This window comes from Pan paniscus, chromosome 6, assembly GCF_029289425.2.
Source record: "Pan paniscus chromosome 6, NHGRI_mPanPan1-v2.0_pri, whole genome shotgun sequence".
NCBI lineage: Eukaryota > Metazoa > Chordata > Mammalia > Primates > Hominidae > Pan > Pan paniscus.
The window spans coordinates 178,791,515-178,805,459 of NC_073255.2; the positions used below are offsets into that span (position 1 = coordinate 178,791,515).

Below are 13,945 nucleotides of genomic sequence, written 5' to 3' on the forward strand. Positions count from 1 at the left end.
AAAGACAACTGTCTACACTTATTCCAAACCTTTGAATTCTAAAATCCTTTCCACTTTCTTGATGAAGTCTTTTATCCCCAATTCCAGAACTCAGAGTTGAAAGATCCCATTGATGGCAGGGAGCAGGAATATTTCATCAAATTCCAGATATCCAGCTTAGGAAAGAAATGATAGTTAATACTTTTAAATCCTTTGATTTTTCAGGGCTATAAAGCACTGTGTAAACATGGGAGAGCAGGTTACATGCTTAAAGATAAACCCGCATGCCCTAAGTAAACGTTGCAGAGTAATTAAGCTGAGAGAAATTCACAGTTGATTTCCAAGGATAACAATAACATAAGTGGTAATCTGAATAATTTGAGAGGTTACCATATTTCTTAAACAGAAGCTTTGTCATCTTTTACAGCGAACACATTTGGTAATTGTCTACGTATTACTCATTTATTTGGCTTATGATATCCTTTTCCAAATTCCAGTTTATTATCAATATGTTGGGGATCATGTTTTATGATATAGCAGCAAGGGTATTGCATTTTGCCAAGATCATTGTGAGTCTTCACCTTTAAATTACTCTGTGTTTACACAACATCAGTTAATAGCCATTATATGGTGCTAGGAAGATCAGTGAGCCCAGATAAAAACTTAAAGTCTTAAAAGACTTAAGTTTATGTTTGGCACCTTGAAATGATAATGTAGCCATTGGACAAGTGAAAGTATGTAAGGGGAGCCAGGTTATTGAGTTACTCCGTCCTAGCTTTGCTTCTGGAAAGCTCTTTGACTTGATCAGTAAGTCACATTTTCTTATAAACTGTGAAATCCTTCTAAGTAAAATGAGACAGTATGTGTTCAGCTAAACATACTCATTAAACGTTCGATTAAATGACTATTGAACACTATACTAACCTCAAAATATTTTAGAATAGTGATCTCTAAGGTTCTGAAATATGTTTCTCTGAAAATTCACCACAGTCTGATTTGGGGGACTAGAAAGACTGGATTATGGGAATGGCAGAGGTGGCAACTTTGTTTTAAGAAGTCTTTGCTGTTAGACTTCACCTTGAGGTTAAATGAAGTGGCCAGCCTAACAAGCTAAATTTCAAAACCTGACTCAAGATGCACATATTATAAAATAGCCTACATTTAAGATATTTCACAGAGTCGAGACTAATTTTATTCATTTGTTTGTTCAAACTTGCTGCACATAAAAACAGCTAGAGAACATTTTGATGAATAGAAGGTGATTTGAAATTCCTTTATCATCAAGTGCTTTCAACTTCTAAAATTCCTGCTCTATTTGAAGATGGGATACTTTGTCTCATTCTACTCATTTTCTTCATGTGGAGACTTTCTGGTTCCACCCTTTTTGTTCACAACATCAGGTTCTTTTGTGCTGCTATAACATAATGCCCAAGACTGAGTAATTTATCAAACACAGAAATTTACTTATCATAGTTATGGATGGAGACTAGAAAGAACAAGACCAAAGTGCTGACATCTTGTGAGGACCTTCTTGCTGCATCCTCACATGGCAGCAGGTAGACGGCAAGAGACAGCCCACTGTCTCCTTTATAAGGGCACCTAATTCCCTTTGTCTGGGAGGAGGCTTCATGGCCTAATCACCTCTTAAAGGCCCCACCTGTTAATACTAACATACTGGCAACACGTGAATTTTGGAGGGGGCACATTCCAGCCAAAGCACCAGTCTAACTGAAATTGCTCTAAGTCTTCTATTTTCTTAGACTTCTGTTTTCTTAGGGCAAGCTTCTCCATTTGTCTACAGAATTACAAACTACCCAAACTTAGTAGTTTGCAGCAACAATTGTTTTATTATATCTGGTGATTTTGTAAGTCAGAGATTCTGCCAGGGTTTGGCTGAATGGTTCTGTTCCACATAGCATTTACTGGGATTACATGATATGGTGGTATTTAGTTGGTGGCCGATCTGGTCTGGAGGTTTCGAGATGACTTTACTCACATACCTGGTACCTTGGTGAAAATGGTGGTAAGACTGACTGCACCCTCTTCCCCTCCATGTAGTCACGGAGTCTCTCTTGGTACTCTCTCCAGCAGGGTAGCTGAACTTGTTACATGGTGGCTCAGTGCTGCAAGAGACAGAGGCAAAAGCTTCCAGTTCTCTTAAATACCACACCTAAACCAGCATAGCATCACTTTTGATGCATTTTGTTGATCAGATCAGTCTCAGGGCGGCCCAGCTTCAATAGGAACAGCGACAGACTCCACCTCTTGACACAAAGTGTGTTAAGAGAACTTGATGGCCATTTTAAACAACTGCAGAGGAATGCTTATTTTTTTTTTCAGAGTAGCATAAAGGCTGCTGTTAATGGTGAAGGCTGTGGTGACCTGGACAATACAGAACAGAGCAGGATGGGGTGGCACAGGTTAGAGGAGTCAGCACTGGGAATAGGGTGGGTGGCAGAGTTGAGTGACTGAGGTCTAATGCGAATTGTGAGGAGCTCCTCCTGTTCCCTCCAGTGGCAGGAAATGGTTGATGCCACTGACTCACTCAAGCTGACTCTGCCTCAGTCTGGGATCATGTCCTTTTAACCAGCTTGCATTTGTCCTTGCAACTTTGCCCTCTTTCTTTCCTGAATGCTGCAGTTGCTGAAGTTTTGATTTTCTTTTTTTTTAAATCTTAGATCTGCTGTTTCCTAATGCCCTAATGGTTGATGCATTTCAAGGCGCCTGTAATCTTATCAATAAATTATTTTCACCCCATATTGTGGAAAGACATAGGGGATTACTTTCGAGAAAGTTTCTGGTTGATAATTGATTTCACCTTTAGAATAGGCTTTTGAGAATATAGGGTGGCAATTTCTCTTTTTTATATAAAAATATGTGAGAAAGTATTTTTAAAACTAAAAGGCCCACATGCTTACTACAGAAAATGTGTTAGGAGAGAAAGTCTGTGACAGATTCCTTTAGGTTTCTTCTGGTTCTTCTCTCTACCCATTACACTGGTCAGCCCACAAGCACCTGGGGCTTCTCTGGTTTCCTGTAGCAGTAGGAATCATGGATTATCATTTAGTGGTTTTCATTTTACTACTTTCTGTTTGCTTCTCTTTTTCTCTATTTCCTAGGCTCTGTCCCAGAAATTCTGATTTAATTCTTAAGGAGTGGATCCCAGGCCTGCTTATTTTTGTAATTTGCCAGGTGATCCAAATGTGCAGCTAAGATTAATAACCATTGGTCTAGAGCAGCGGTTTTCGAACATTGTTCTGTATTAGCATCACGTAGAGAGCTAATAAAATCCTTAGCACTCCAGCTTCAGTGAAGGAGGATAAGGCCTGAGCTTTTATACTTTTCCTGAATTTTCCAGGTGATTCTGACAGGGACCATAGTTTGAGAATATAGTAAAATATGTTTGACACAATGTGCAAAGTTGTACATTTTTCAGCAGTTCTGTAGGTCGTTATGTTGGAAGGGACTTTGGCAAAATATGGAATGTTTTCAGTCTGTGTTTTTATATTGTTAGGCATGATTATTATAGTCTTCTTGGTAATCCAGTATATGAAAGCTTGAAAAATAATGACACGTTTGGGACTTGATAAAAGATGGGGAGTTGGAAAAATAGGCAGTTCTATATTATTTTCTATTATTTATTTTCACAATGGTTTTGATTTTTTCTATACAGCATTAACTTCTTTGAAATAATTATTAATAAATATTTAAGATATACAAAAATATATAACCATTATCCAGCTTAAGAAATAAAATATTATCAGCAGAGATGAAGTCCCTCACGCTTATCCCTTCTGTATTATTACCTTTTCCTCCATCCTCTTTAGAGGTAACCACACTTTTGAAATTGATATTTACCATGCATTCCTTTCAACCTTTACTACTTCTATATATACTTGTAAATAATAGATATATACAGCCTATAAACAAAATGCATTTTTGTTTATGCACTTAACATTGTGAGATTTAACTATGTTGATAGATATCTCTAGTTCATTTATTTTGCTATAAAATTGGTACACAATTGTATAAAATTATATGTCAATTTTATGGCAAAAATAAATCAAAATCATTCTTTCTACAGTAAAAAAAAGTTTTTCTTCAATATCTTGAAGTTACATCAGTCCCATTCTGAATATTTTTGTAAGTTTTTTTTACTTGCATCTGTGTGATTTTAGATATATATCTTAAGTTTACTAGACATTGTCAAATTGATCTCCAAAGTGGCTGTGCCGATTTACCATCTCACTGTCATTTTCTGTATCTTCTTTGGAATTGACAGTCTTTTAAAGTTTTGCCATTTGGGGATTATAAAATAGTGTTCTGTTGTGGTTTCAGTGCTAATTTTTCTGAATACTAATATTGGTGAACATCTCTCATTTAGTTCTTTTCTGTGAATTTTTCTGTCTTGCCCGATTTTATATTGAGATGTTTATCTTCTTGATGTGTACAGTCTTCCCGTTTGTTCATTCATGTGATTCTGGATTCTTATTCTTATCATATATGTTGCAAATATTTACTGTTAAGAGGCTTTGCTCATCTATTTTATACTGTCTTGATGAACAAAAGTTTTACATTTTAATAGAGTCAAGCCTATCAACAATTGTGACTTATGTTTTGATAACTATGTATTCCCATATTACATTGTATCTCAAAAACAATTCCAGGAAGACTAAAAGCCTAAAGGCAAAAAACAAAAAGTTATAGATTTAAGAAGAGAAAAAAAGAATCTAATATAATAATAATTGAGTTATTCATTCTATTTTTTCTATAAATTTTCTTGAATTTCTACCGAGACAATATTTTGTCTGGAAGTAATGGATGATTTGGCTTCATTGTTTTCAGTCTTGTACATTTTTCTTTCTTGTCCTCTTGAATTGTTAGAACCTCCAATATATTTTTAAATTATAAGCAATCATAGTGATGGATCACTTAGGTTTTTTTTCCTGATTTTAAAAGGAATCCTTTTAATATGTTACCATTTAGTAAGATACTTGTTGTACAGTTTTGGTGGATATCCATGATCAAACTAAGGAAGTTGCTTTTCATTCCAAGTTTGCTAAAAATTTTATTATGATAGCTGATGAATTCAAATGATTATATGGTATACTTTTTAAAGTGAGGTTTTTTTAATGAATTACACAAGTAGATTTTCTATTATTAAAGGATCTCCTTATTTCTGGAGGAAACACCACTTGGTTATTATTCGTTTAATATGTACTGATTTCTGTTATTAATCCTTTGTGTGCTTTTTCTTTTAGGCTTTTGCATTTATGTTCATGGATAAGACTGGGCTGTAGTTATCCTTTATGTTTCGTGTTTGCTTTTGACATAAAGTACTTTCTTTGTTTCTTCCCTTCTCTCTCTTTTAAGTGTTAAGAAGCATTGGGAATTGGAGGAGGAGAGGATTGGGGTAGAGCAGAGCTTGATTGACTCTTAAGCAGTGTCTTTAGTATCTGGCTTGTCTCTATCTCTGAATTCTATTCACTCCTCCTCTTCGTGTTGGCGAAAGAGCCTGTATAGCTATTATATAAAAAGTAACATATCTTTCCATCTTTTATGTACATTATCCATCAATTACTCTGGGTGTTCTTAAAATATTCTGTTATGTACTGTCTCCCTTAATTTTACCTTGTGATTCTTTAAACTTTTCTTGTATATATTTTGAGTCTTTATTATTAGGTATATATCCAGTTTGAGCTGTAATATCTTGAAACTTTAATCATCATGTACTGACTCTATGTCTCTCTAATAATGAATTTTTACTTAAAGTCTATTTGCCTGATATTAATATGGCTTTTATTTTATTTTATTGTTTTGAGATGGAGTGTCACTCTGTCACCCAGGCTGGAGTGCAGTGGCACAATCTCGGCTCACTGCAACCTCCGCCTCCTGGGTTCAAGTGAGTCTCCTGCTTCAGCCTCCTGAGTAGCTGGGACTACGGCCACGAACCACCACAGCCAGCTAATTTTTGTATTTTTAGTAGAGATGGGGTTTCACCATGTTGGCCAGGCTGGTCTCAAACTCCTGACCTCGAGTGATCTGCCTGCCTCCCAAAGTGCTGGGATTACAGGCGTGAGCCACTGCACCCAGCCGGCATTCTTTTTACATATTTGTTTTCCCCTTTACTTTCAGCGCTTTTGTGAGCTTTAGTTTAGGATGTGTAAACTATAAGAAACATTTAGTTGGACTTACTTCTTTAAATGTAATCTGACTATCTTTGTCTTTTAAATATTTAAACCATGTGATAGTTTACATGACACATTCTTCCTAAGGTCTCATTTTGTGCCTTCTCTTCATTCTGTTTATGTGCTAGTCCCCACCCCTACTCCTTCGTAAACATGTCTTTTTTCTTAATTTTTTGGATAGAGGATTTCCACACTCCCCACAACTCTAACAATTTTTCTTCAGTACTGTTTTGGTAGTTACACATTCTATGTTATTTTGGCAGTTTCTCTTAAATTTTTAATTCTCATATCCAACTTAAAGGGGCATTTTGTGTCCTCGGCCTAATTCTTTTTGTGTGCCCTAATTCTGTTCATGCCATCATTTTCTGTAGTTTCTTTCTAAATCTATTTTCCTAGGTTTTACATAGTTTGTTTTGTCTTATTATGTGGGTCTTGCACCATGTCTCTTCCCACTTCTTGCAATGGCTCAGCTCTACTGTAGAAGCTGGCATTTTTGAGTTGGCCAACAAAGACTGTTTGCATTCCTTGCTCTTTTGGCCACTCTGATCTTTGTCCTTTCCAGTTTAATGGAAAAATTATTAAACTCTGGGCTGTATACAAAAACCATTATGCTTAACACTCTTTTCAACACTTTTTTTCTTTTTATGATGAGGTTTCATCTGAGTGGGTTTTACAAGAACAAAGACAAAACCATGGATTGAGGTTGAGTTCACAGTGAAACCTGATCTTACAGCAGTATAAACCACATATGGACATCGTTGTTTATCCCTCATATTGGCTATTAGTGTAAAAAACAGCATTTGATTAAATTTCATTGTTTGTATAACTAAGCAAAACATTTTTCTGACCATTTGGAAGGCTGTATTCTCCTGAAAATGTGCTTAGAGATACTCAACCCAGAGTATAGAAAAAAAGAAATGGATAGTAGGAGAACTAAGTTTTGTTCTTGCCTTCTCAATAGCTGAGTAACCTTTGGCAGGTCACTTTACCTCGGAGAAGCTTTACCACCATGGGCCAAAGGTAATTCATCTGTAAAATTATCTGGCAGGAGGTATTAGTTATCTATTGCTGTGTAATAAATTATTCCAAAATTTAATGGCCTAATATGACAAATATTTTCTCACAGCTTCTGTAGTCAGACATCTGACCTTGGCTTAGCTAGGTGCCTCTGGCTCAGTGTCTCTTGGAAGGCTGGAGTCAAAGTGTCTTCCAGGACTATGGGATGATCGTTTTCAAGCTCACTCATGCAATTGTTGGTAGGATTCAGCTCTTCAGGTGTTGTTGGATTGAGAACCTCAGTTCATTGCTGGCTGCTAGCTGGAGACCTCCCTCAGTTCCTTGCCATGTGAGCCCCTCCACAGTGTGACAACTTGCCTCTCCCAGAACGAGGACTCCAACAGAGAAAGTGAAAGAGAGCAAGCAAGACAGAAACTTCAATCTTTCTGTGATCTAATCTTGAAAGCAGCATCTCATTATTTTCTCTGGTTTCTATTACTTGCAAATCACTTGATTCAGCATGCACTCAAGAGGAGAGAGTTCTTTGTCCTTTTTTGTATTTAACTTGGTTGCTTCTCCCAAATTAGTTGGTGTGAGAAAGAAACTACCTTCATTTTGGCTTCTACTTGATTCAGTCATTAATTATGTTAGAAGGCACACAACTTACTTAAGTAAGAATCTATTTGGGTGTCAAGAAAGACTACTTTCTGCCTCTGGAGGAGTTGAGAGACTGTAAACATGTCATATATCTCACATATGTATAATCCATATAAATGTAAGGTATATATTTAAAAGTCAAAACAACATTAGTTTGATTTGAAAGCTTCAGAATACAGATGATTGCAAAGTCTTATTTTCATTTTTAAAAGTCAAAGCCGATATAAATGAAGCTCCATTTGTAATTTTGGATTACTGGTGATATAGCTATATTATTGTTTAGACTATTTAAATATATTTATGAGTTTTTTTTGTGATAAAAGTTATAGAATGCATTTTGCTTCCCATACTGTTACATAAGAAGGACACTGGACAGAGAAATTGGTTGTGGGTAGAAACTCTGCCATTGCTTGGTATATGGCACAATTTATCTAAATGTCAGTTGCCTTATTTGTAAAATGAAATTATTGATACCAGAGTCTCAAATTAGATGTTTCGTGCTTTATAAATGATCGTGTTCTACAACTAAATGGAGCTTCTTTGACTAACCTCTTGTTTCAGGCCACATGTGACCAACGTGGCTGTTGCTGGAATCCCCAGGGAGCTGTAAGTGTTCCCTGGTGCTACTATTCCAAGAATCATAGCTACCACATGGAGGGCAACCTTGTCAACACAAATGCAGGTAAGCCAGAGTCTGCCATGATGCAGGAGGTCCAGACCCTCTGGAGGTTGACTCTGTATCCCCCAGGGGCAGCCTGTGACAGAAGGTGGTCATTGCTCTTAATCAAGGACTAGAATCTATGTGGGCACCAAGGAAAAATTATTCTCTGCCTTGGGAGTTGAGAGACCATGTCCTCTTTCCAACTTCCCCATTTATGGACCTTCATGACTGCAATAATCATTGATCATTTTTGTTTTCAAGTTTATCCCTTTTAAAGTGGGGGATTTGAAATTGGTAACCTCTCAGACTACTTCCAACTCTAATTTTATGTTATTTTTATGAAATAGAAATAATTCCAATTTTATAAACATGTTGTGAAAGTTACTAGTCAATATAAGTGTTCATGGAGTGAATAGCCCCTCTTCTTCCTCCTACTCTAAAATGCAAAGCATAGGCCAGGCACAGTGGTTCATGCCTGTAATCACAGCACTTTGGGAGGCCGAGGTGGATGGATCACCTGAGCTCAGGAGTTTGAGACTAGCCTGGCCAACATGGTGAAACCCCATCTCTACTAAAAATATAAAAATTAGCCAGGTGTAGTGGCATGTGCCTGTAGTCCCAGCTACTCAGGAGGCTGAGCCAGGAGAATCGCCTGAACCCAGGAGCCAGAGGTTGCAGTGAGCTGAGATTGTGCCACTTTGCTCCAGCCTGGGTGACAGAGCGAGACTCCGCCTCAAAAAAAAAAAAAAAATGCAGAGTATAATGATGACAATGATGACCATTCTAGAGGATAGCAGAAGGTGACACTTTAGGGAGGCTGTCGGTATAAAGGAGGAGGCATGTTCCCCTTTCAGATGCTCTTGGCCTGATGGACTGTTACAATAAGGTCTCAACTTTCACCTGGTTTACCATTTAATTAGGGAGATGGCATCAATGGATATAATCACCTGTAATGCAATATGAAAATAACTGAGAAGGAATTATGTATATGTATGTCAGGTCCGAGAATGTAAAGGGTACCTAATTAACACTGAATGACTGATGGGCTTGTGGAATGAGTGTTAGGCTTATTGGGGGAGGTTTTCAATGATTTTGTAGAAGAGAGACATAGATTTTTACAAAATGTAATGATGATATCTAGCTCCAGAATCTGCCATAGATAGTATGTGCATATGATGGGGTGTATATCTGTCTTTTCCCTTCTTTTGAGAAATAAAGGTTTTTCATCAATCCCTTTGACATGTATCCTAATTTTTTTTTTTTTTTTTTGAGAAGGAGCCTCACTCTGTCATGCAGGCTGGAGTGCTGTGGTGCGATCTCAGCTCACTGCAACCTCCACCTCTGGGGTTGAAGCAATTCTCCTGCCTCCAAAGTAGCTGGGATTACAGGCATGCACCACCACACCCGGCTAATTTTTGTATTTTTAGTAGAGATGGGGTTTCGCCACGTTGGTCAGGCTGGTCTCGAACTCCTGACCTTGTGATCCACCTGCCTCGGCCTCCCAAAGTGCTGGGATTACAGGTGTGAACCACTGCACCCAGCCCCATGTATCATAATTTTTATGTAGCTATTATTTGAGAATTTGCAGAGTCAACTATGAAAACCTTTTTTTCTCCTGTGTTAGGATTCACAGCCCGGTTGAAAAATCTGCCTTCTTCACCCGTGTTTGGAAGCAATGTTGACAATGTTCTTCTCACAGCAGAATATCAGACATCTAATCGTTTCCACTTTAAGGTTGTAATTTGTTTATTTTTTTTTTAAGTTTTTTTTGAGAGACTTTTATTCCCTATCCGATGAGTGCAGTTACTACATTATAGAAAATTTTGCTACTGGATGTATTTTTCTATATTGCTATTATTAATTAGCACCTGTATGTTAAAGACATATACAGAATAACTTCCTTTACTGTGATAACTTCCTATTCATATTACAGTAAACTGTAATATGTATTACAGTTTACTAGTGAGTTTGGCTTTCATTCATTTACTCTAGATAACATGTGGAATGTGGTAGGAAGATAAAATAAGGAAGTATCACAGCTTTCAATCCATCTCTGCAGATGTGCTGTGTATGTCTCTACCTAAAGACTAACTTATGCCCAAAGGTGAACCATTTGAGTTTGGTAACATAATGAGTACATCTACCTTAGATATGAGGTCAGTTTGATCAGTGCCTGATTCCAGTATCATAAGTAGGGATATTGGGAAGCTCTGACAAGTTTTTATTTTGGCTTTCCTTCTATTTCTATCTCTGCACAGTTGACTGACCAAACCAATAATAGGTTTGAAGTGCCCCACGAACACGTGCAGTCCTTCAGTGGAAATGCTGCTTCTTCTTTGACCTACCAAGTTGAAATCTCCAGACAGCCATTTAGCATCAAAGTGACCAGAAGAAGCAACAATCGTGTTTTGTAAGTTTTGGAAACCTATCTAAGGATCAGAGTAGGAAGGTTACAGGGAGGTCTGTAAGCATGAAGAAGGGGGTGTTTCAACAATATTCCTGAAGGTTGTGAGCCCATTATTGGTGACCAGACCCTTTACCTTCTAAAGTATATATTTTTTTCTGGCTTTCTTTCTCTTTCTTCTGTTTGCACAATCATTTTTTTCTCTTCATTTTTCCCTTTATTTCCCTCCGTCTATAATATATAACCAGCTGTCCACCAGTAAATATTTACTGAACATCTCCTATCGTAAGTACAGTGTTCTGGTCATGTAGTAGGCTGTCTGGTCTGGGAGACTAATGCAAGAAATTTGCACATGGTCCCTTTCTTCAAGGAGTCCTGATCTCTTGTTTTCCATAGAAAAATGTCACAGGAGGGCAAATGGGACTGAATGAATGGGAGCTATTGAGTCACTGAGATATAAAGGATGCTTTTCTAAGCCCTTACGTTCTCTCCACCCTGCTTGCTCACCCATCCTTGTGTTCTCCACCTGTGTCTAGGTTTGACTCGAGCATTGGGCCCCTACTGTTTGCCGACCAGTTCTTGCAGCTCTCCACTCGACTGCCTAGCGCTAACGTGTATGGCCTGGGAGAGCATGTGCACCAGCAGTATCGGCATGATATGAATTGGAAGACCTGGCCCATATTTAACAGAGACACAACTCCCAATGGAGTAAGCTTTCAAATGGGCCCCTTTCCACTGAATATCATAGTCTCAGTCTTAAAGGTCACCTCTAGTTATTACAGTGTAGTGTTTAAGAGTAAGAGTCTAGAGTGAGACTACCTGGCTTTGAATTCTAGTCTTGCTATTCACCAGTTACGTGGTTCTGGGTGTTACCTACCTCTCTGTCTTCAGTTTCTTATCTATAAAATGGAAGTAATATCTCAATAGGGTTGTGGTGAGGATGAAATGAACAGATACATGTAACGTATCTAGAAGAATGGCTGCCAGAAAGAAGGTGCTCAATAAATGCCAACTCCTTCATATTTTCCTAACCAGATATGGAGAAGATATTATTAATATCTGTACTCTCAACAACAGTTGATTGTGATCTCCATATTTTTAGGTTCACCTTTAATCACTGACTCACCAGGTTTATCATCACAATAGGATAAAGTCTCAGCTAAAACAATCATTTTTTGTATAAAGAATGATTGTGGTAGTGAAAGAATAGACAGAGTTTTGTTGTTATTGTTTTATTTTATTTCCACTTTGTTTTGACTGCTAAAATTTGAAGTAACATTGTTTTCTGGATTTGGCAATACTCTGTTGTTCAGGGCCTTTCTTTTTCTTTTCTTCTTCTCTCTTTGAGATGGGGTCTCACTGTCACCCAGGCTGAAGTACAGTGGCGCAACCATGACTCACTTTAGCCTCAACCTCCCTGGGCTCAGGTAACCCTCGCACCTCAGTGTCTGGAGTAGCTGAGACTAAAGGTGCGTGTCACCATGCCTGGCCAATTTTTTTTGTATTTTTTTTGTAGAGACTGGGTTTCGCCATGTTGTTCAGGCTGATCTCAAACTCCTGGACTCAAGCAATCCTCTGGCCTTGGTCTCCCGTAAGTGCTGGGATTACAAATGTGAGCCACTGTGCCCAACTGGGCTTTCTTGACTAAGCAGAATTAATGGATGGAAGAAAGGAGATTACAGCAATAATTTATTAGCCATATATATATATACACACACACACACACACACACATACATGTGTGTGTATATATATCTATTTAGCCATAGAGTCTAGAAAATATAATAATTTCTTGTTAGACAAAACCAAGGCCCAGCGAAGCCAAATTAATAGCTCAAGGCAAAACAGTTTGTAAGAACAAGAATGGCCTGAACCCGGGAGGTGGACCTTGCAATGAGCCGAGATCGCGCCACTGCACTCCAGCCTGGGTGACAGAGCGAGACTCTGTCTCAAAAAAAAAAAAGAGTTTGTAAGAACAGAGGAAGAATCTAATCCCTACTCTGTGTAATTTTTAAGCCCAGGCTCTGTACTGTACATATGCCTATCAGAAAAGCAGAAAAGCTGTTAAGTCAGAGCAGCTTACCTAGGAATAGTTGGTGACAATTGTTTCATTAAGGAGCCTCAGATCCTTGCTTCTCAAAGTGTGTATGTGGCAGGGGAACCACCGTGTGAGAGAGGTGGGCTTTCAGTCCCTTCTTCCATCTATTGAATTAAAATCTGCATTTAGGGCCGGGAGCAGTGGCTCACGTCTGTAATCCCAACACTTTAGGAGGCCAAGGCGTGTGGATCATTTGAGGTCAGGAGTTCAAGATCAACCTGGTGAAACCCCGTCTCTACTAAAAATACAAAAAATTAGCTGGGCATTGTGGTGGCGGGTGCCTGTAGTCCCAGCTACTCGGGAGGCTGAGGCAGAAGAATGGCGTGAACCCAGGAGGCAGAGCTTGCAATGAACCGAGATTGAGCCACTGCACTCCAGCCTGGGTGACAGAGCGAGACTCCATCTCAAAAAAATAAAATAAAATAAAAACCAAAACAAAAATTAGCCAGGCGGTAGTGGCACACACCTGTAATCCTAGCTACTCAGGAGGCTGAGGCAGGAGAATTGCTTGAGCCTGGGAGGTGGAGGTTACCATGAGCCAAGATCACACTACTGCACTCCACTCTGGGCGACAGAGTGAGACCCTGTCTGAAAAAAAAAAAAAATCTGCATTTAACTAAAATGCCCATGTAGTTTGTGGATACACCAAATTTTGAGAAACACTTTTCCAGAGCAATAGTTATCAAATGTGACTACATGTTGAAGTTACCTGGGGAAATTAACAAATAACAGCCATGTCTGCTTCTACCTCTGGGGATTCTGTTTTAATTGGTCTGGGGTGCAGTCTAGGTTGAGAACTCCTGTTCTGGAGTCTCGAAGACAAGCCTAGACTAGAGCTCCATCTAGTTACCTGATTCATATTAAAGCATATTGATGGAGCTTCTGCTGATGAGGTTAAGTCAGGTTAAGACAGGCCTCTTTGAGAGGGCAGTTTTTTTGAATTACATTTAAAAAATTCCTATC

At 38.4% G+C, this 13,945-nt stretch overlaps 1 protein-coding gene across 2 annotated transcripts in view; it reads left to right on the forward strand.

The window, feature by feature from the left end:
- MGAM (maltase-glucoamylase) overlaps positions 1-13,945 on the forward strand; it is a 109,526-nt gene that overhangs the window by 14,946 nt on the left and 80,635 nt on the right. For both annotated transcript variants that reach the window (XM_034965120.4, XM_055115468.2), the window contains 4 exons: positions 8,382-8,502; positions 10,106-10,215; positions 10,740-10,891; positions 11,422-11,593. In XM_034965120.4, coding sequence (XP_034821011.1) covers positions 8,382-8,502; positions 10,106-10,215; positions 10,740-10,891; positions 11,422-11,593 — 555 coding nt within the window. The remainder of the gene's footprint in view (positions 1-8,381; positions 8,503-10,105; positions 10,216-10,739; positions 10,892-11,421; positions 11,594-13,945) is intronic.